The sequence below is a fragment of the Phlebotomus papatasi genome, chromosome 2 (assembly GCF_024763615.1).
Source record: "Phlebotomus papatasi isolate M1 chromosome 2, Ppap_2.1, whole genome shotgun sequence".
Classification (NCBI taxonomy): domain Eukaryota; kingdom Metazoa; phylum Arthropoda; class Insecta; order Diptera; family Psychodidae; genus Phlebotomus; species Phlebotomus papatasi.
In genome coordinates, this window is record NC_077223.1 from 1,978,889 (window position 1) to 2,002,299 (window position 23,411).

General features: G+C 31.9%; 1 protein-coding gene across 21 annotated transcripts in view; it reads left to right on the forward strand.

The window, feature by feature from the left end:
- The window catches only part of LOC129802136 (sodium-dependent neutral amino acid transporter B(0)AT3), a 48,246-nt gene that overhangs the window by 18,214 nt on the left and 6,621 nt on the right, over positions 1–23,411 (forward strand). For 7 of the 21 annotated variants that reach the window (XM_055847719.1, XM_055847728.1, XM_055847718.1 and 4 more), the window contains 8 exons: positions 11,396–11,628; positions 11,682–11,918; positions 15,389–15,741; positions 16,028–16,175; positions 18,742–18,943; positions 19,023–19,182; positions 19,253–19,415; positions 19,963–20,163. In XM_055847719.1, the coding sequence (XP_055703694.1) occupies positions 11,396–11,628; positions 11,682–11,918; positions 15,389–15,741; positions 16,028–16,175; positions 18,742–18,943; positions 19,023–19,182; positions 19,253–19,415; positions 19,963–20,163 (1,697 nt within the window). Of the gene's footprint in view, positions 1–11,395; positions 11,629–11,681; positions 11,919–15,388; positions 15,742–16,027; positions 16,176–18,741; positions 18,944–19,022; positions 19,183–19,252; positions 19,416–19,962; positions 20,164–20,932; positions 21,002–21,081; positions 21,324–23,411 lie in introns of all 21 variants that reach the window. The other 14 variants (XM_055847725.1, XM_055847723.1, XM_055847730.1 and 11 more) reach the window with 4 other exon arrangements.

Sequence of the window (23,411 nt, forward strand, 5' to 3'; positions counted from 1 at the left end):
TTTTCCTGGGAAAAGTCAATCAGATGTAAATGGTAATGCACATGATATGGATTTTCTGTGAGCTGAACTGAGTGAGACAGTTCGGTAATAAATGGTTTTTCATCTAATAATGAACTTCTCGCGTGTTTGAAGGTGACTGAAAAAGACTGAGAATCAGTGGTATCGACGCAATATTAAGAGGCATAGGCAAAAGAGGATGGGAAAACCTCTTGAAAAAAAAATGTAACTAAATTTATCATCATGCGTCTCGTGATGCTCGTAAAGAAGCCCAATCTCAGTTTGGTTCACGCAGACACTCTATTTTGGTGGAAAAATAAATGTTATCGGAAAATGTTGTCAGTGAGACTCTATTGAGAAGTCGATCAGAAACGAAAATCATAAGAATTTTGGGGAATTTATGCAAATGATATTTGACCTACATTTCCTTAAAGACGATGTCTGCACGAGAAAACTCAAATAAACCGCTGAAAATGGCAAAATTGCCAACCACAGAGAAAGCCCTCGTGGAAAAGAGCTAAACATGCTGCAAAAGACATAAATTTTCAGAATAGAAATCATTCGCAGTGCCTGAATATCAATTCTAGAACATGAAAATCAATAATGTTTTAGTGCAAGTATTTCCACAGATAGAAGAATAATAGAAAAGTCTGGCGAAAGGAAAGATAATGTTGCGTGTACAAAAGAAAGATACATTGGTCGTTATTCACAATATAACTCACTTCTTATTTTATTTCTATTGACACCGCCAATTCTTATTCCAATCAATCATTGCTTGGTGCTATTTTTTACGCAAAATTCATTTCTACCCTATAAAAATGTTCCATGGCTGTCTGCGGAGGTTCAGTGGGACGGTTTTTTCTTGTTTTATTTCTTTATTCCAATTTTGACGACTGTTGGATCTATACACGATCGACATTGCATAGAATTTGATTTTTCTGCAAGTGAGCCTTACAACCAACAGGCGTGGAAATTCCTTTGGAATTCCAACGACGTTTCCCACAAAAATCCACAGAGTTTACTGCAAAAAGCCACAATGCGTTTCGTACGTATTTTTAACAGGTATTATAATTATTACCTAGCGTCTCCTTGAACGGTTGCAGCTTGCAAGATTCTACATAGATAATATCCATGACAGTCTATGGAATTTTCCGCGGAATTTTCATGCAGTAGCTTTTTTTTTAAACTTTTCAAGGGTTAACCCTTTAAGGACGATTGGAACACCGGTGTCCCATAAAGAAAATAATTTTTCCTGACTACCTAAAGTTATTTTTTTCTTATGTTTGTACGTAATTGCAAAGTAGAAGGTTGAAGGAATCTAGGATATTTTTTCCAAGTCTCCAGCTATTTGTTATATAGTAAATTTTTAAACTTAAAAATGACAAATTTTTAAATCGTCATAATGAAAATTAATTTTAAATATTTATTATACTTCCATCTTTTATGCACAACCGATTTGGAAAAAGAAACTACAATACTCAAACATAATATTTTTCATTAAAGTGAAAATTATCAATCATTGGTATTCTCAGAAAAAATACTAGATAAAAAAAATACACCGAATCAGACTCTGTTGGATTTTCTAAGGCTAGATGTAAGACCTTTAACTGATTTTGTAAATCGGTTTCATTTTTATTGCTGATTTTCGGTCCGCGAAAACTGTCTCGTCGTTAAAGGGTTAAACAAAAAAATAGTTCCACGAATGTTTAATAAATAATTTCACGCATTCTTCTTTCAACACTGAGAAAAAAAGAGGGTGCGATTAACTTTTTTTCCTCATAACTTTAACACTTTTTAGGTGTAAAATATATCAACATTTTTAATGTTAATTTTACACCTTTTTAAGGGTAAAATTAACATGAAAAAGGGTAACTTTAACCCCCAATACACCTAAAAAGGGTAATATTGACACTGATTTTGGATCAATACTGCAGGGTAAAATTAACACTTCCGGAATGTTATATTAACTTTTTCGGATTTTTCTCAGTAAAGTATAATCCTTAAAATTGATTTACAGATGCATGGGATTTTCATGAGAATTGTGTACTAAAACACTAAATTAATAATGGTAGATGAAAGACTCATGGTATTCCAATGGAAAAGTGAAATAGTGAAATCTTTTTCCTGAACGGTTTTTTATTAGCGCTTTACTTTTCTAAAATGCGTCTTCATTCCCTTCGGTTTAAATTTTAACAGACATGTACTAAAAAAGTAGACCCCATAAACATAACTAAAATTTAGTACAACAAAATAATGTAATTATAAAATTCTCAATTTGTTGCTACAACAAATTTTATTCTGTTTGCAGAAGAAAATTTTCCTTGACCCTTTTCTGGATGCATTTCGATTTGTTTTATAAGATTAAAAAAAAAACACCTTTTGTTTAGTGCTTTTAGTACCCGACGTATTTTGACATGTCAGAAACCTTATATTCTTTTTTTGTAACTCTTGTAACATTAAAAAATGTTGCGAATTTAATTAGAACAGGCATGTACTAGAAATGTTTCTGTATAAGATTATTTCCTCACGTCCTTTTACATTTATTTAAGTTTAGATTTTATTTACATTTAAATAAGTTTAGCCGGATTTTTTTGTGGAATGTATATGCGCGAAAGGATATTGGTAATTCTGTGGAACGCCATACGGAATATGAACGCTTTTTTCTCATGAAGACACAGTGTTAATTTTCTTAAAGATCTCTATGGATTTTATTGCAAAAATAGAACCTTAAGGGCGTTCTTTCACGAGGTCAGTATTTATAATATTTCGTTCATGTTAACATCTCGATTATTGTTGTAACATTACAATACGTCTAGACAAAAAAGGCTGAAGATTATGTTTTTATGGGGGGTCCCCAATGGCACGAAGCCAATATCTCTTACCGTTTGTACTCTAGACCGGTAACAAGTTGAATAAAAGAGGATGATACTGCCCTGTCTTTAAGTTCTAGCAGAAAATCTGTTTCAACTGAGAACGTTTAGAACGTTTTTTGTGATAGAACATATATTCCGAAGTGAAAATTTTTCACAGAAATTTGCGTGTTCATTTTTATAGAGGCCCGTAAAGGTATGGTAAATGCAACATCTCTGAATGCAACATAGATATTTTCAAGCTTTCGTTGATGAAATTTCCATTTCATTTTCACCGCAATGGAAAATTTTTTTATAGGATTACTATCTCAAAGTGTCATGGTGAATTTTTGCTTTGAGCAAAACATTTAATACCTGCACACTATCTCAAAACATTCACCGTGGATAAAATCAATATGGTTTTGTGTGCCAGACTTCACGATATATAACATTTGGAGTAAATTAAACAGCAAATAGAGAGAAAAATTTTATCTCTGCACTTGTCGCCAAAAATTTATTATATAAACATTCAGAGATTTATATCATATTGCTGTATATTTTGTGGAAAAAAATCGTGCTAAATGCTTAAATTGAAGTGTGTAAATTAAAATACGAGATTTATGGATGACCTATGGCAATTTGCATATAGTTATAAATAAACATCGAGTAACCTAGGATAGTAAAATATCCACACAGGTTTATCTTTTAAATATTACAATGTTTTAATGTGAAAAACTCAGTTGAAAAATTAATGTAGATGAAAGTGCTGCAAATGTCGACGGAACAGCCACATTGAACTGTGATGCTTTCAAGCGGAATTCCCATAAAATTGCTCAATCTGCTCCTAAGTGAATTATATTGGGAGTTCTTGAGTAAACCACCGGTTGTGACTAAACTAAACATCGTTATGTCGCTTTTGACTCAAATTTTGATAACCAGTAGACGATTTATGATAGACCGATCGATGGGGAGGCACAACTACGGCAATTTCCATCAATTAATTACTCATTGATTAGCTAATTCATCAAAATTTTAGACACATTCTCTCAATATCGCAGACTTTAGTACATTACTTCACCTTCGCCTTCGTTGAGATGATTTATTTTTTTGCGGAAGCATTCCTTGAGATACTCAGACTATTAGAGATCCCTCTGTAAACAAGTTCATTCTTAATCCAATAATTTATGCCCTGGCTTAGGGCCTCATTAGCTTTGCAAGTGTTTGAAATGCAAGAGTCATTTAATGTCATTTGATCTTATTTACGCAGCCAATTAATTTAGAAAGTTTCTCTTGATATGAATGGAAATTACGAATTAGCTGATTCAGTAATTGAGACACTGTTATTGTTAGAAAAATTTTCAAAATCTCGTAAAAATGACCTAATTCATTATCATAGATATATTCAAAGTTAGATTTGGACAAATATTGCTCATTAAAAGTGACAAATTCGATCGATTTCTTCATTGTAAATGATAACGAGATGTAAATATTGATCAAGAAAAATTTTAAATATTAACAGAAATGTTTTTAATAAAATTATCTAACATAGACTGCAACATTTTGGTTAGTATTTTAGTAAATTTAATCTTAATCTTAGATAACTAATTAGAAAGAAATAATATTTTATATATAAACTGTAAATCATCTTTATGTCAAAAGCATAATCTAAATTGATAATTTAAATCTAAATCTAAATTGAAAATCTAAAATGCTAATTTATGGATCAAAAATTAGTTCTCCGTGTCCACTGAAATAATATACGAGTTCTCAGAGTTCCCTAAAAAAAAAATAAATAAATGGGTTTCCGAAGATCCCCGTGGATTCCCTAACGATATGTACGGATTCCTGGAGTTCCCCGTGAGTTTTCCGAGTTCCCCGTGGGTTTCCCAGGTTCCCTGTAGGTTTTCTGACCAGATTTACTTGAGTTTCTCAAAATGAGTTTCCACTCGCATTTTACCGGATTTTCTAGATGTAACTATTGACAAGAAATGCGAAATGCATGTAAAAACCGCCAGTATTTTCATACTGAAAAGACGGTGCTCTCTTTCTAAAACGTTTTGCATCCCACTCTTTCGAACACTTCTTCTTCTTCTTTTTAACATCAAATCAAATTTAATTTAATTCGGTCCAATTTTTGGTGCGAAAGAATGAGGTAGACTTACCAAAAGCTTTTGAGAAAGAACGAGAACTGAATTTTTGACACTTTATAGATCAAGAAAACTTCATAAAACCGAAATTCACATCCTTTTCATTCTCAAATTATTTGCATAAATCTATTCTACTCTTTCGTACTCTTCTCCTTCTTTCGAACATCACACTAAATTAAATTTATTCCAGTCCAATTTTGAGACCGAAAAATGGGATAGACTTATCCAAATTTTTGAGGAAGAAAGAGACGTGAATTTTTACTTTCAGAATTTTTCCTGATCTGAAAGTTGTGCTGGCCCATTATAAAATTTTTCTAATGACTTTCAGATTAGAGCTAATTTATGAAATTCCATTGCAATAAAATATTCACAAAATATGTTTTCAATAACCAGGATATTTGAATATATTTAATAAAATTATTATAAAAAGTATAACCTCTAGGGGAATGTAGGCATGGTTCGCACAGAGTGAACCTTCAAATGATGCGAATTTTCTCTTTGTTTGCAAAGAGCTGACCTACCATTTCTCATCACGTCTCATGAGCTTAATAATGATCTATCTTATGGCTAAGAAATGATGAACTACCTCTTTGCAAACAAAGAGAAAATTTGCGTTGTTTGAAGGTTCACTCTGTGCGAACCATGCCAACATTCCCCTAATTATGTTATTCTATTATTTCTATATTGTGCAGTATTTGTGTTGATATATATTAGACATCCTTACGAATACTTCGAAAAGTGTACTAAAAATCAAAACTTTCCATAAAAAAATAAAACAATTTCTTAGAATTGTGGCGTTATGGTGCTACTCCAATTAAAATGAACATTTTTTTGCACTTTACTGTTCCCAAGTGTTTTTAATAATTGACTTTTCTTTATATTGGTTCCTGGCACGGCTGTTTTGTTTTAGAATTCGACGAGAACTGACGAAAATAGTCGAGATAGGAACCAGTGCTAAAAACATTTTCATTTTTCGTTGTAATAAGAACCATTATTATTACATTCAGAAATGTTTCTGCACTTTTTTGATACATATATGGCATCCCTCCCTCTCATATATTTTGTGCTAATAGACAGATTTCAGATTATGTAATCGGCACTGATTTTTAGTACAGAAATGTAAAATGACGTGAGGAAATAGTCTTATGCAGAAACATTTCTAGTACATACCTGTTCTAAATTAATTCGCAACATTTTTTAATGTTCCAAGAGCTACAAAAATAGAATAAAAGGTTTCTTTCATGTCAAAATGCGTCGTGTACTAAAAGTACTAAACAAAAGGTGTTTTTTTTTATCTTATAAAACAAATCGAAATGCATCCAGAAAACGGTTTAGGAAAATTTTCTTCTACAAACAGAATAAAATTTGTTGTGGCAACAAAGTAAGAATTTAATAATTTTATTTATATTGTACTAAATATTTTAAGTATGTTCATCTGGTCTAATTATTAGTACATGTCTGTTAAAATTTAAACAGACGGGAATGAAAGAGCATTTTAGAACAGTAAAGTGCTAAAAAACAACTTGATGATGATTTAAAACACGGATTATGACCTATGTTTGGATTTATTCAATTGTTACTTCATACATGAAATGATGTATGAAGTAACAATTGAATAAATCCAAACATAGGTCATAATCCGTGTTTTAAATCATCATCTAGTATAACTAACTGACCGTACCATTCCATCTAAAAAACAACGTTCAGGAATAGTACCATAACTCTTTCATCTACCTAATTGAGAGTTTTAGTACACAATTTCCATTACAATTCCACGAAGTTTTAAATCAATTTTAGGGATTATTTGGCAAAAGAATATATCAAAATACTTATTAAAATAATAATTACATGATTACTTATATTGTCGTACTAGATCTTAGATATGTTCATTGGGGTTTTTTTTAGTACAAGCCTGTTAAGATTTAAACCGAAGGGCATGAAGTGGCATGAAGAAACTAATGCTCATTATTTTAATCGTCAAAATTTTTTCAGTGAAATAGCTCCTTAATTGTTGTGAAAAAATAAGGTAACTTTATGAATCAATAAACTTAGGGGAGACCGGGGTAGAATTAGCCACGCATAGTATTCGATAGTGGTATCTTATAGTTTGACTTCGAAGGAATATCGAGGAAATCACTCTTTATTCTAAATACATATATACTTCCCTTACTATTCACTGAAATACTTATCAACCTCATACAAACATTTTTAGTACAAATTATACGCAATCAAAAATTTCCCCGGTCTCCCCTACTGTGTTTTATAGTGTGATCCTGGTGATCAGATAGACGTATTGATTATATACGCCTAATGACCTGCTAAAGTGAAAGCGTTACTGACCGAATCACCGAATCGATAAAATTGAGTGGTATTGAGTTTATTTAAATTACCTTTGAAGTCTTTGAAGATTGAAAATTCTTTGTAGAAATAATAGAACTCGTTGTTCTCCTACGTAAATTGAAAAAGTGTTTTTAAAATAATTTTATCAAAAAATCTACGTATCTAATCCCCTGATACATTAGACACCCATAATACTATGTCAAGGACGTTTATAGAATGAGTAAAAGGTCAATCAATAAAATGGAAAAGTAGAAATGGGACAAAGGATTCATTCTAACAAATTAAATGGAATTTTCCCCAAAAAAAGAAGGCAAGAAAAATAATTTACAAATCCATGTTATAAGAGACTGTGACACATAATGGAAAATTTTTGTTGGTGCGTATGACCGCCAAATCTTCACCAGAAATTGATTTTTCCTTAAGGCGAGAAGCAATTCGTGGAAAATTTCTCTTTCACCTTCTAAGTTTAGGGGGAGGAAGGCAAAAAAGGAGGAAAAGCGAGGCGTCTCCACTGAGAATTTTGTCATGAAAATTGACCAAATGGATAAAATTTTATTTATCAGAAGGAAAGAAAGACTTTCATCAATGGAAAATTACGTGTGGGCATTTTGTGAATGTGTCTCTAAATTTAATGATACCGGCACAAACCTCATATATGCATCACAAGATCCTATTTATAGGCATTTTTTCATGAACGGAATATTTTTCCTCCCCAACTATTCCCCTCTCTCTCTTATCACAAAATTACGTGTAGAAGCGTGCAGAACTATAATAACGGCCCATGTGACGATTTATTTACTTTTTATTATATATTCCAGCACGACGCAAATGTGAAATTGAAAAGGTAGAGGCAAAGTGTAAAAGACTCTGCGAAATACTCCACATTGCGAGTGTGATATTATGCCCTAAAAGTTGATTTTTATTTTTATTTTTTAATTGTTTAATTATTAGATCAAAGCCGTTTTATAAAATTTAGGGAAATTGTATGACATTAAAATCACAAATTCTAGTATTCGGTGATATCTTATCTATTTCGTCACATTTTTAATGTTTATTGAGTAATAACTGTGAGCTACAATTCAGGAGAGCAATCAGAGAAAGATTTATTTTATATTTTAAATGCAATAAAGTGTCTTGGATAGTGACGAAATGGTGCAATGTACGAGGTTGATTGTTCAAATGGTGATTGTCTAAGATGGAATTTGAAAATCCAGCCTAATAACATTATTTATCTTCTGAAAGATAACAAAGTAGTGAAAAAACTCGAGAATGTTAAAATTTTTAGATTTTTTGTTTCATTTTATTACAAAATTTTATTATTATTTGTGAGAAAAATCAACATTGTGAATACTATAATTAACAAAAACTTGGTTACAGCAGCTAATGTACAAGTAGCAAAGTCTAGCTATTCTCTTATTTATTTGAGATATTATTGAGCAGTCTAAATATCTGCAATACTCACGATAGAGGGCAGTTCACCCTAAGGATAAGATGTATCACATCTCAATTTATTTTCTTATGCCTCTAGCACACTTTTAGATCGGTAGAATTGCATGACAGCAAAGTTTGCGTCCCTTTCTTTCTAAAATGATTTGCATAAATCTGTTCCACTTTTTCGGACTCGAATTTTTACTAAACTAAATTTAATATGGTATGATGTTCAAAAGAAGGAGAAGAGTGCGCAAGACTAGCATAGACATAACCAAAACTTTTAAGAAAAAGAGGGATGTGAATTTCAATTTTATGAAAGTATCAAGAAGTAAGAATGTCTCTTTTCTGGCTCTTCAAATGGATCTTCGAATTTTTCAAGTTCTACAGTAGAGTCTCGCTATAGTCCATATTTGGTTTCAAATTTGACACTTGGGTCACACTATATAGTCCATGTATTTTTTTAAAATTATCAACGATTTTTAGTATTGAAATTGCTCGACGGCTTCCACTTTCTTTGCGATTGTGGTACTTGTCCTTGCTCTCTTCATTGTGGATCACAATTATCACAACTACTTAATAAAGTTTGCCAAAAATATTAAAATAATTATGCATGTCGCATACTAAAAAACATAACCTAACTTAAAATCAGTGTTTTGAAATCAACGGTCGATAAATTGTGGACTATAGAGCGATGGCTTATAGCGAGACTCTACTGTACTTGCGAATCATAAGAATAATTAAAAAGAAATACCTTGAAGCTCGTTGCTTTGATTTTTCCCGTAACAAATTATAAACTGATGTATACATTTTGATATTCGTGATCCTCGTGATACTTGGAAATTCGAACAGAAATTTCTTCATAGACTATGGACGAGACGAGAAGTTTCGTCCACGAAAGTTCGTTTTGGTTTTCGAAACTGATCTTCAATCTCTCTTGGAAAACTCCAGTGAGCGATCAGACTGAGGAATATCTTTGACAACTTCAAGAGTTGCAATTGATTAAGTCTAACAATTTTGGCCAAAATCTTTTTACACTACGATCTACGATATTCACCCGATTGGACCGAAAATGACAGATAAAAAACAATGGGAAATGCAGATTTACTTTTTTTTGGTAATTTCATGTGTGTCTTGCCCGAATTTCGGAGAGTCGAATATCCAAGGGCCTCTCGACATTCATGTTTTCATACGTTTCTGCATAGAGGTACTGAAACCTGATATATTTCGAATTTGTGCGTTAAAAGCTAGTTAAAAATACATATTTCATAATGTTCGCCAAAATAACACAAGAACTACGAGCGAAAATTTATTAAATTGCGGTGTAATATTTGCAAAATTTTTACAAGGAAAAGTGAAAAATAGCTTCACTTTTTATTAGGCTTGATGGGCCCCTGTTAATATCGATATTTAGATCGATTTTTCGAACATCAGTCGGCTCAGAAAATGGTTTGCTTCTTGAATGCATAGAGTTCCAAAAACAAAACATAACCTAAGATGACAGAATCAGATACAAACAAACAAGAGGATAGGGTAAAAGTTCAAATTTCGAACAAACCAATTTGGAAGAGTCTAATAATATGGTGACTCCGACATGCCTTTTAGATCAGAAAAATTCCATGAAATCAAAATTCACACCTCTTTCTTTCTCACACGTTTTGCATAATGTCTATCTCATTCTTTCGCACTGAAAATTCGATTGAGCTAAACTGAATTTGGTGTGATGTTTCAAAGAAGAAGAAGAAGAGTGCGAAAGAATGAGATGGACTTATACAAAGTCGAATCGCATTTTCGAAAAAGCTCTCCTAAGATTCGAACTCAATTTGTCATATGGCATTGCCAGAGCGTTGCAGAATTCCCCTCCTGATCTAAAAGGTTCGCCGGAACCATAAAATCTAGACTATAGGGTAAATGTCCAAATTCAAAACCATTTCCAGACGCTTTAACTTTGACAGAAGATTCAACATATTAAGTTCATATTTTTTCTGAAGAAAATTACATAAATTTGCTCCTTGACTCTACTAGAATGTTACTGTTTAGTGAAAATTCTTTAGATATAATTTGAAAACTTTTTAAATACAAGAAAAATACGCGAACGTAAAATGCTTCTATTGGAAACATATTAATCCAAATGGAGACAAGGGAAAGTATCTAATTGGAGACAAACAGTGTAAGTGAAACAGCGACGAAAGGCTTCCAAAAACCTTGTTGAGTTGCTCTGAGTGCAGGATTTGTTCTTATTCCTTTTCTTTTCTCCTTTTTTTCTCATCTAAAACAATAAGAAAATCTCTCCAAAAAATCATATTTTTTCGAAATTTAAATTGGTTTTATCTGAAATACAAAATTTTACTTGTCTAAAAAGAGGAAGTGTTCTATAAATACATAAAAAGATACTTCTAGAGGTGGATCAGAGAATGGCAATTGTATACAATCTGAGTCAAGAATGGGAGCAGGTCCTTTGAAGACCTCAAGTCGATATCTATCACTGTTTGACTCTTAGGCCTTTAGAATATGCACAAATGCTTCACGGGAATAAGGGATGCCCAACTAAAGAAGAATCTAGTCTAGATATTATGTTTTTAATGAATTAAAGCAGTAAAACATGAAGCTAAATTGAGTTTTGTGCCTTTACAGGTGCTTTCCTCATTCCTTTTTTCATCATGTTGGTGCTAGAGGGAATACCACTGTTCCTCATTGAACTGGGAATTGGCCAGAAGATGCGCCTTGGGTCACTTGGGGTGTGGAATACTATACATCCCTGGCTCGGTGGCATTGGTATCTCATCGTGCATTGTCACACTCTTCGTGTCGCTGTACTACAACGTCATCATAACATGGTGTTTCTTCTATCTGTTCAACAGTTTCCGGGTAGGACATAGGATTATGGAGTAGTTGAGCAGGATTCCGCACTTTCCGCTAAGTCTTCTTTCTTGCAGTATCCTTTGCCGTGGTCCAGCTGTCCTCAGATTAACGGTACTGATGTGGACGAATGTGCCCGTTCTTCTGAGACAGCTTATTTTTGGTATCGTACAACGTTGGATGCTTCTCCATCCATTGAGGATTCTGGTGGCCTAAAGTGGTGGATTGTCCTGTGTCTCCTTCTGGCATGGGTCGTTGTATTCTTCATTGTCATGAAGGGCATTCAGAGCTCCGGAAAGGTAAGACCGCCATAATAATTGCACCACTCTCAAGCCATTAAGGAAAGTGCTTTAATGTCTTGAGTTTGATGTTATTACACTATCTCACGAATTTATTGATTTTTTGTTAAGGCCAATACTCTTCAAGCAACATTTATAATCTATTTAATTCTATAAGAAATAAACTTGAAGAAAAGCAGATTTTTGATTTCGAAGACAAATAGGGGAAATGTGATATTCCGATATTTTATATTTATCCATTTTTCTGTTTATTCTTCATTTTATTCCCTTCTCTCGGTTTGTTTCGTCAAAGACACATTAGAAAAATGTTTTAAAAGCAAATACTTCTAAAATATACTTATAAATAATCAAATATTCGAAACATTCGTATAAGATTTTATTAAACAAATTTCCTAAACAAAAAACTCCATTACAAAGTCTCATTTCCATTTCATGAAGTTGATAGTTTTTAATGAAGAAAGTTTCTTTATTAAGCAATAAATTTTTGCACGTAAATTTACATTTATGATTTTCCTGCAAGGAAAATTCAAAATTAACCTAATAAATTATAAATGGAACTTAAAATTTTGCAAATTGCAATCCCAAAATCTTTTGATTGCTCCTATAAAACTTTAAAAAATGAATTATTCGTTTTAATGTGAAAACATAACCTCTTGTAATTTAATAACATAACCCTTATGTTTATATTGCAAGTTTCTAAACTATTGAATTTAATTGTTTTTATTACAAATTTAAGGAATATTGATATAAAACCGCTTTTGCTTCGGTTTTTTTTTGTAAAATGTTTGTTAAATGGAAAATCTTCCATTTAAAATGTCAAATTAGAAGGACATGTCAAATTAGACATTTGAATCAAAATTCCTCCATGCTGCAGGTTAGGAAATTCCGCGAGACAAAGCAGTTCTTAAATATTCAGGTTAGGCTAAACATAACCTAAACTTTTTTGACTTAACCTATTGGTTGAATTATTATTACTTCAATTATTTCCCGAAACTGTTTTGTCATACTCTCAAATGGTTTCTAAATATTAGCTCATATTTTCTGATGAATCGTAAAGCCATATTTTAGTTTTTTGTAGGTTATGTTCAGTATAACCTCACATTAGTAACTGACTTTTTAGCTAACTGAGAGAATACCATTCAAAATTAAAAAAATGGAACTTAATAATACTTCAGCTTTCCATAAAGTCTAAAACAATTCAATTTGGAATATAAATGAATTTATGGTGAATTTTCTAGAGAATCATTATATAAAATCTAATATTAAAGACTTCAAAATAGTTTTTTTTTGCTAGATCAATTTTTAAACAAATTTTCTCAAAGAAAAATGCAATGTTTTATGAAAAAACCTCTTATGAAATCCTCAAGCTGATCACATCTGGCCCTAAAATAATCAAAATCGGTACAGTATTTAACACTAAACCTACCAAAGCCCGGTCAATTTGACCAGTTTAAAATTACCACATATTTAAAAGGTACAATGTCACTATAAAACTTTATGAATTTCTTAAAATATACATGTAATATGTTTTTCAGTGTTTAAATTTTAATTTTTTGCTTTTTTCCAAGACAAATTTGTTGAGTATCCTACTCTACCGCGGTTTCTCATTTGATTGAAAAACGACCAAAAACGGTCGGTAGGTTTAGTGTTAAGTTTTGAAGAATTTTTGAAAGAAAACTTTTAAGACTGAAAGTATATTTCATTAATTTTTTAATCAATTTTCCGGCATTTTCTTCGAGAAAAAGTGTTCTTGACGTCTTGAGGTATCAAGCTTTCAGGTCAAGAAATCAAAGTTTTGAAGGAAAATGACAGCTTCTAGATCAGAGGTGTGCAAGAACCATTTGAAACCCAACAAACGTCAAATGAAAATTGTATGTCAATGGTCAAAACGCTACCTGGGCAGACTTATTTTGACGTTTATTGGCTTCAAACGCTTTTTGCTCACCCTTGTTTTACATTTATCTTTTCCTTTAACTAGAAAAATTAATATTCACCTTTTGAAAAACTAGAAAAAAATTTAAAAGCTTTCCGGACTACTTTAAATATTCAAAATCGTTAAGTCTAAAGCCGTTTTAAACCTAAGAACATTTCCTTTTTAGATATCATTCCCAAGCTAAAAGTGCAATTTCTTCGAAGAAAAGATTTTCAGATCCTAAAGAACGTTTTTGAACATTTTCTTAAATCTGACAAAATCATTAAAATCGGTACAAAAATGGATGAAATGACAGAGCTTCCTAAAACTTGTTCCTTAGTGCTTATGTACAGATGAAAGGTCATAGAAAAGGATTTCATTTGAAAGCTCAAATTAATAATTTGAAATATGGCTCATGGCTCCCTTCTTACTGAAATCTGGGCTACGCCGAATGCCAAAATACCGGAAGCCAGAATACCGAAAGCCGAAATACTAAAGCGGCTTAAGCTAAGAAACGGTTTAGTTAGTGGGAAACTGATGGGAATTTAGTCAAATCATTATTTATAAAATAATTACGTTAAGCTCTCTCTCAGTTTAAGTCGTAAGTGTGTCTAGGGCATTACCAATTTGGGATTTTGGCTTTCAGGATTTTGGCTTTGGGGATTTTGATCGGGGGCCAAGAAGTTAATTTGTTTGCGAATTAAAAAAAATTATTTAAATTTTATTAAAACTATTTTGAAATAAAAAATAGGTTATTTTGATTTTTAAGATGTTCTATTTTGTCTAATTTGCATCAAATTATAACCTTAAAAACATTTATTTTTTAAGGGAAATCAGATAATTGGACCCAAAATCTCTGAATCTTCCCTTTTGAGAAATTTTTAATAAATAATATAAGTGTTATAAAAAGACTGTCTATAAAACTGTTCAAGATTTTAATCATAGAAATATAACTAATACAACATTATTTTTTTTTCATAAGTACTAGATTCGGAGAATAAAAACAGGATTGCATATTTTGCATATTTTTTAAGTGCAACATAAATTGCATATTTTTCTAGGTTAGGTGAGACTTAACCTCAAATTATCATTATAATATAAACTTTTGAGGTTCAATTCAACAACTCGTTTTGAACCATTTCTTTTTCCTTATTAAATTTAAATGGGATTTTGTTTTTTTTTTATTTGACAGTGTAAAATTTATTTATTTTTTATAATTATCTCAGAAGTCAAAGATCAGCTAGAACAAAACCACGTCTAAATAATTATAAAAAATTTAAGGTTAGGAGAAATAACCCTTTTCTCCTGTCTTCGTGAAATCAATTTCTAGGGCAATTCATGCAATTTTCACAGATTAAATTGCCTGGGAAAATAGTCAATCTACATTTCAGGATTACATATTCATAACTCAGTGTCTTAAAGGAGCTTCTATTGTGTTCTATTTCAATCCAAGTGAAAATGCCTATTATTAGGAGTACAACAACTAAAATAACTCAGTAGCAATACCGACAATGAATCCCTTCAGTTTCCTAATTTGAATAATAACTTTTATTGCAAGGTGGTGTACTTCACATCGCTCTTCCCATACCTAGTTCTCACCATCTTCTTTATTCGGGGGATCACGTTACGTGGCGCGAGTGCAGGACTCGTCCACATGTACACGCCGAAGGTGGAAAAGCTCCTGGAGCCAACGGTGTGGTTAGATGCAGCCACGCAAGTTTTCTATTCCTTCGGATTGGCATTCGGTTCCCTGATTGCCTTTGGGAGCTACAATACGCCCAAGAATAATTGCGTACGGGACGTTATCCTTGTGTCCGTATGCAATGCCATTACGGCCATTTATGCCAGTGTCGTTATATTCTCCATTTTGGGTTTCAAAGCTACTGCCAATGTTGATAGATGCATTGAAGTGTAAGTATTCAAGTATTCAATAAGTTTTCTTTAGCTTTTTACTGTTCTCAAGTGATTCTGCATTATCGACTTTTCTTTGTGTTGGTTCCTGCCACGACTGTTTTCTCAAAGTAATCGCTGTGTTCCAAAATCATCAAACAGTCGTGACAGGAACCAACACAAAGAAAAATCGATAATACAGAAGCTCTTGAGAACAGTAAAGTGCTAGAAAAATGTTCAGGAGAAAAAGGTTTCCCCTTTCCATTTTTCCCCTCTAAAAATTCTCATCAATTTTCGTCTCCAACAGAAATACAAAGATTCTGTTTGAGCACAAGCTACTGCCGGATCGGCATGTGGACAGGAGCGTCTATGATAAGGTTATGACGACAATATCACCAAATATGAGCGAAGCATGGAACTTGGAAGAATGTAGTTTATCCCAACAATTGGACAATGTAAGTCGCATTTTTGTCACACGTGAATACACTTGATAAGGTAGTTTGTTCTTTTATCAGTACATCTTCTCAGCTTTTGGCATGTCATACAAAGAAGAAAGCCATGAAATTTATTCACATGCAAATTGCGTACTTGGCAACTATTCCGTCTAATGTATCTCTTTCAAAATGTGAAAGAGATAATTGTACAAATATTATGAAATTCAGCTAAAATTTTGCTTAAATGTTGAGTCATATTTACATTTTGATTTTTAGCGATATCCAAAGTTTTGAGAACACTTGTAGAAAAATTGAGAACAGTTTGAATTTTTGGTCAAGCTAGAAATTCAGAATGAAACCTGCGATTCATTATTTTAGCTGCTATTCCAATGAAAAATTAATATTATTTTCAGCATTTTACTGTTCTCAATTGATTCTACATAATCGACCTTTCTTTGTGTCGAGACAGAAACCAACACATAGAAAAGTCGATAATGAAGTAGCGCTTGAGAACAGTAAAGTGCTAAAAAAATGTTCAAGAGAAAGATTCTCTCGCTATTTTCATTTTTCAATGGAATAGCACACTTTAACAGCTTTTCGATACAGAATCTAATTGAAAACCTTAAGCCTAATAATGCTTCAGAATCATCAAATTTGAACGACGGTTGAGATCAAAATGTAAAATTGGAGGTTATGTGAAGAAAATTTTGCGTGTAGTGTGAATTAGAACAATTTTTCTTTGCTCTTTCCTCAATATTATCGTATTATAGTAACTTCCGCACCAAATTCCATATATTTCACAATAAATTAGATTGATATATTCTCTAAAGTTATTTTTCTTAATTTAGGAAAAGTGCATTTTACATGAATTCCGTTAAATTTTTGAAAATATTGTTCAAATTTTAGGAACTCTACTGTAATTCATTCAATTAAAATGTCGTTCTTAAAAAATTCATGTATTTACTAAGATTACAAATTGCAGAAATAACTTCTAAAAGTTCTTCAAGAACGATGGAGAAGTACCTTAATATCATATTTAATACAGAATATATTTTCTTGACAAGTATCAATTTCTCAAAACTTTGCAACGTTTGCAAATTATTTCTACTTGAAATTATTCAGAAGAATTTCTTTGAGAGCTTGCTTTAAGAATTTTAAGTTGCTAAGAAGTAATAATAATTTCACAAAGTTCTACAGAGTAATTTATAAACTTAAAGAAATAATTCGAAAACAATTGATTTTTACTTTAAAAACATATAATAGAAATTGATAGAACCTTTTATAGTTCTCTGAAAAGTTTTCTAATTTGATTTGAACATTTTTTTTTACACTTTTGTTTGTTATTCCTTTTTTATTTAAACTATTATTATTTTTAAGTAGTATATCTTTTGTTAACAATATAAATTTGCAAACATAAAAAATGATAAGATGGCGTTGTAGTACAGTCCTGCGGCGAAAAGTGGGACAGTTGCGGCGAAATTGGGAACAGTTTCAAATAAAGAAAGCAGAAAAGTTTCTGCAGCCTCACGTGATAAAAATAAATTCTTCTTTTTGTACTTAATGTAGGCCATTACTATTGAGAAAAATATTCAGATTTTTGTAATTTTAAATTCATAAAAGTTTGCAAAAAATCTCACTTTAAGATCCGAATATTTGGTTGACATTTGGTGGCTTTGAGTTAGTTTTTTGGTGAAAATCAATGGAAACAATCGAAACCTTCATGAAATCACTGCTAACAGACATCTTTAATCGTGACTATTTATTCACTAATTAAACTTAAACTTGACTACAGACTTATTTCACTTGATAAAATACGGTCCTGGAGATGGGGGAATTCTGTAACTCTGTGAAGTGATCACTTGTCAAAATTGGATCACTTGTCAGCAATTCTCGAAGAAGTGCTATTCTAAAAAGTTGGAAAAAAAGTGAAATTTAAGTTGTAGGCATTACATAACCTCTTTTCATAACCTTAAAGATAATTGTAATTTTAATAAATTTTAAAAACGGTTTTAAATGGGAACATTGTTATCGTTGCACTTCTTTATGTCTCTTTTTGTTGTGGTTCAATGGTTCTTTATTGTAACCACAGATTCCAAGATATTTAATTAAATAAATCGCGTTTAGTTAACCTAGAAATTTTTTTTATAGTTATGTGTACGCTTTTGAAAACGTTTTGTGATGGTGATGTTCTCAACCTTCTCAACTACCGTGATTACTAAAGACAATAAAAACAGCATCGCTACCAAAACTTTCTTCTCTATAAAGCTATATATTGTTCTTAAGGCAACATAACCTAACTTTTGAACTTAACCTTTAACTTATTTAGTGAACTATGATGAAGTGATTATAAATCTTCAAGTTTCTATTTAATTTGTATTTCGGTAAACCCTGTAGAACTGTGATGAGTATGTAACAATGGATATAATGGAGCGTGCACTATGCTAATACCGCTAACTTTTGCCAATTAGCATTTGATATTTGCAAGTATTTGCTATATTATTCCCATGTGAATAAAGTTTCTCATGGCATTTTCGTTGGTCTTTCAAAATTTTCTTTAGGAGCAAATATGTTTCTTATTGTCTTTTAGGCCGCTGAAGGTACTGGGTTGGCTTTTATTGTCTTCACTCAGGCCATTGTGCAACTTCCAGGAGCACCTTTCTGGGCTGTTATATTCTTCATGATGCTTCTGTCTTTGGGACTTGGATCACAGATTGGAATGCTCGAAGGAATGTTTTGTACCATCTTCGACATTGACATTTTCAAGAGGATCCGCAAACCATACGTTACAGGTTTGAGATAAAGATCTAGTCAATCGATTATAAATCGTTATTGAGAGATGATTTTTTTGCTTTTTAATAAATATTTCAGGGGTTGTTTGTGCCATATGCTTTGTAATTGGATTAATTTTCTCTACTGGTGCTGGTGAATACTGGCTGAAGCTCTTTGATTCATTTGCCGGCACTATTGGACTAGTTGTGATTGCTCTTTTGGAGATGATTGCAGTAATTTACATCTATGGCCATGAAAAGTATGTTTAGGAAAATTCCGGTCTATCAAAGGATGCTTTGTAACTTATTTCGCAATTTTTAAATTTGTAGATTCACCGAAGATATCTACCAAATGACAGGACATCGTCCAGGTCTCTATTGGCAGGCTACTTGGCGATTTATTGGACCAGGAATTATGATCTGCATATTGACCTCTTCGATCTTCTTCATGATTATGGATAATCCAACTTATAAAGCTTGGAATGCAGATAAGGTAAGAATAAATTGATTATTGTTTGGTCTGTCGCTTTCCTTGTTAGAAACAGTTTATTGTCGCGAGGAGATGATTTTGGCACTTTGCAATCATAAAACAGTGAGAACAGTTTTGTCGGAAATGGGAACAGTTCCGGCGAAAATGGGTACAGTTGCAGCGAAAATAGAAACCTGTCGCGAACCAATTTCCTTTGCCCAATAAAACAATCTTTATTCGCCTTTCACTGCCTCAAATCCTTGAGAATGTTGTGTGATGATTCTTGGAATGAAAACTCTTTTGATTCTTTTAACAAAAACGGATTTTATTCACTAAACTAAAAAAGGCGTGTATTCGCGACGTTGACATGATGAAAGAGGAAGAAGTAGTATTGCCCGATGGCATTAATTGTCGTATTTTCCACCAGAAGCATTTCGCGCCGTAACAGAAACAGTTGCGGCGAAAATGGGAACAGTCGCAACATTCAAGATGTCGCACTCTAATCTTCATTTTAACATCCTTCTCTTTAATATTTCCATTGTTGATGCATTGTTGACTGTCTTATTTCCAGGGACTTCCTGAGGATGCAAATTTCCCAGGTTGGGTAATGGCTATTGCTCTTGCAATGATAATTGCCGGAGTCTTACCCATGCCGATAGTTTTCCTCCTTCGACGATTCCAGATCCTCAAAGTTGATCTGGATATCCATCAAGGATCAATTCGCCGCAATGAGACTACAGCATCAACCAAAGAAATGATTGATGAGGATGATGTAAGTACAAAATTCTTTTATATTTCAATATTTTTATTTTAAGTTTATCATTTTTGGTATTCTCCTAGAACACATTATTTTTTTCGTCCTTGAAAATCCAGGAAAACTTGAAGTTTTTAGATTTGTTTTGTACAAATTTTATTTTGTCAATTAATCCCATTTGTGTTTTTAACTACTCTGTGTTTTTCACGAACATTTTTTTTGTGTTTGTTTTGTTTTCTGTGTTATGTCCAATGCACAGTAATTTTTGTTTTGTAAACATGTTTTCGAAACTGCTCATTGCCCAACACACAATAAATTTTGTTTGTAAACATGTTTTTAAAATGTCATATGAGAGAGAGCGAAATGACTAGATCTCGGTTTCATTCACTCTCACTGAAATGTCAAAAACATGTTGACAAAACAAAGGTTATTGTGCGTTGGGCATATAAGAGTGAGCGAGATGACTAGATTTAGATCTCTCTCACTCTTACTGAAATGTCAAAAATATGTTTACAAAACGAAAGTTATTGTACGTTGGGTATGAAGTACGCACAATTCATTTTGTTTTGTAAACAAGTGAATGACAGTCCAGAGAGAGTGAGACAACTATAATTAGTTCTCACTTACTCTTTCTCATCTGTCAAAAACATGTTTACCAAACAAAGGCAATTCATTGTTTATTATTTAATTAACTCATTTCATTTGATAACTAAATGCCCATTTGATGTTCTAACCGTTTTCCATTCATCTTTTTGACAAAAAAAAACTCAAATACGAAAACGAAAAGATGATCAGTCCAGATTTACCACCACAAAATTCATTGAGCGCAACACGTTTCACTATTGGAGATTTCGATGTAAGTTCATAATTGCAAATTCAGCACAAAATTGATCAAAGAAGAAAATTAACCTTTTTGTTATCCCAAAATTTCTGCAGGCCATTTAAGATTCACTCAACTAACCAACACTTCCCCTCCGTTGAAAGACTCTTTTCTAATCATTAAGAGAAAAATAGTAACACTATTAGTAGACATTATTGCCAGAATTTGCAAACATAAACAATATTTCCTGGTTTTCATCGGTTCTTTTGTATAAAAAAATAATAAAAACAAAATGGAATGAGTGATATTTGCTGAAGTATAAGAACTACGGTAATCAATTAAACATGACAATATAATGGTAATGCCATTTAAATTTAAAAAGTGTTTTTTTTCCTGTAGACTTTGGGCTATTTGAGTAGTAGATATTTTGAACTATTGACTTTTGCTGATTGAGAAATGGCTTATATAACAACTATTTATACACGCATGATTAATTTATCATAGCTTGCATCTATAAATAATATTGAACATAATAAAATGTTTTGGTATTAGTAGATTTGTTGTTTCACAGCTTTTCATTCTTATTTATGAAAATTCTATAAGCACAATATTCAGCTCAATTTATGAGCAATACACAAGAGATTTTTGTTTTGGATATTCAACAAAACTGAAGAATTTGTTCTATTACTTATTTGTTTATTCAATGTCAAGGTTCAGTGAATGTTTACAAAATATCAGTAATACTTATGTTCAGCGCACAATAACTTTTGTTTGGAAATATGTTTTCAAAATTTCCGATGAGAGTGAGCGAGATGACTAGATCTAAGTCTCACTTACTCTCATAGAAGTGTCAAAAACATGTTTACTAAACAAAAGTTATTGCGCGTTGGACATAATGCCCTGCACACAATAACTTTTGTTTATAAATATATTTTCAAAATCTTCTATGAGAGAGAGCAAGATCACTAGATTTCTGCTTCACTCACTCTCATTGAAATGTCAAAAACATATTTGCAAAACAAAAGTTGTTGTGCGTAGTGTATAATGCCCAACACACAATAACCTCTGTATATTAAAGATATTTTTGACATTTCAGCGAGAGTGAGTGAAATCTAGATCTAGTCATCTCGCTCACTCTTATAGAAAATTTTAAAAACATGTTTACAAACAAGAGTGCACTAGGCATAATGCGTAATTCAATGTTAAGAGTCGACTATTAGGATATGATGCCAAATTTGTAATTTCGGTCTAAAAATTTTCTTGCTGTTCTTTATTCGACCCTTACTTGGGATTATTTAATTCTTCAGGGCCTATATACAATTTTCAAAATATGAATGACAATTTAGAAAACGCACTTAAAATAGATTTTTCTACAAACTCACATCAAAAACTGACAATAATAAGCATTACTGCGGTCATGAAAAATAAATTAATGAATTACAAATGCAATGAAATGTTCATATTGAAAGTTTTCTAATAGTTCTGAATTTTTTTTAAGTGTAAGACAAATAATATAGCATTGTAGGTCTTCCAGAAAGTATTTCTAAATAATTTAACGCTTTTTTGTGCTCGAAAACATTTAATTGCTTCCACATTTAATGCATGTTTTTTTTTAATTAAACTTTTTCTCATTATTACCAAGTTGATATTACTATATTATAAATCTTTCCACATAATCAACTTTTTAGATCTCGCTTTATGAAATAAAATCTGCGATTCTAAGTACAAATTTTTAAGCCAATATACGTGTTTCGTATTTTCTATTGTTTCTCGTTGTTTTTAATTTCATATTTCTAATTTTTAATTTTCCTTTGTGAATGTACAAATCTTGTCTAAGTCACAGATTTTGTTTTATGAATTTGGATTTCGAAAGTTGAATTATACGATTTTTTCATTGTTAAACAAGGGCTAAAATATATTCAATTACAATAAATTTTGGAGAGTCTACAAACTTTTGACGTAATTTCCAGGCTGCTCGGTAGATTAACATTTAGCCAAGACACAAAGATATGTGTCTTGGAGTAAACGATTTTGTCTTTTTCGAATTTGAGTATTTATTCTTAATACTCTCTAATTAAGACGGCATACACTCAGAATCAAAGGAAATATATTCTGACTGGTTGATTATTTAGCAAACCATGTGAGTTACTTTTCGAATTTCGAATTGTTTCGAATGTACAGTAGATTCTCGCTTATCCGCGTGAGAGCGGGACACAAGGATTAGTCACACGGATTATAGAGATTCATAAACATCAAATCTTTTGAAATCCAACGATTTTTTCGTTTACTTAGTAAATTTCTGGCAAGAATCCTCACCGTGATGTCACATATAAGATTAATATTAATATTAAGAAAAGCCTGAAAGAGAAGTATATAATTGAAACAAGGATATGGCCTTTGGTTTCTTCTCCTTTACTTTCTCAAAACCGACGTTTCGGAGGGGTTT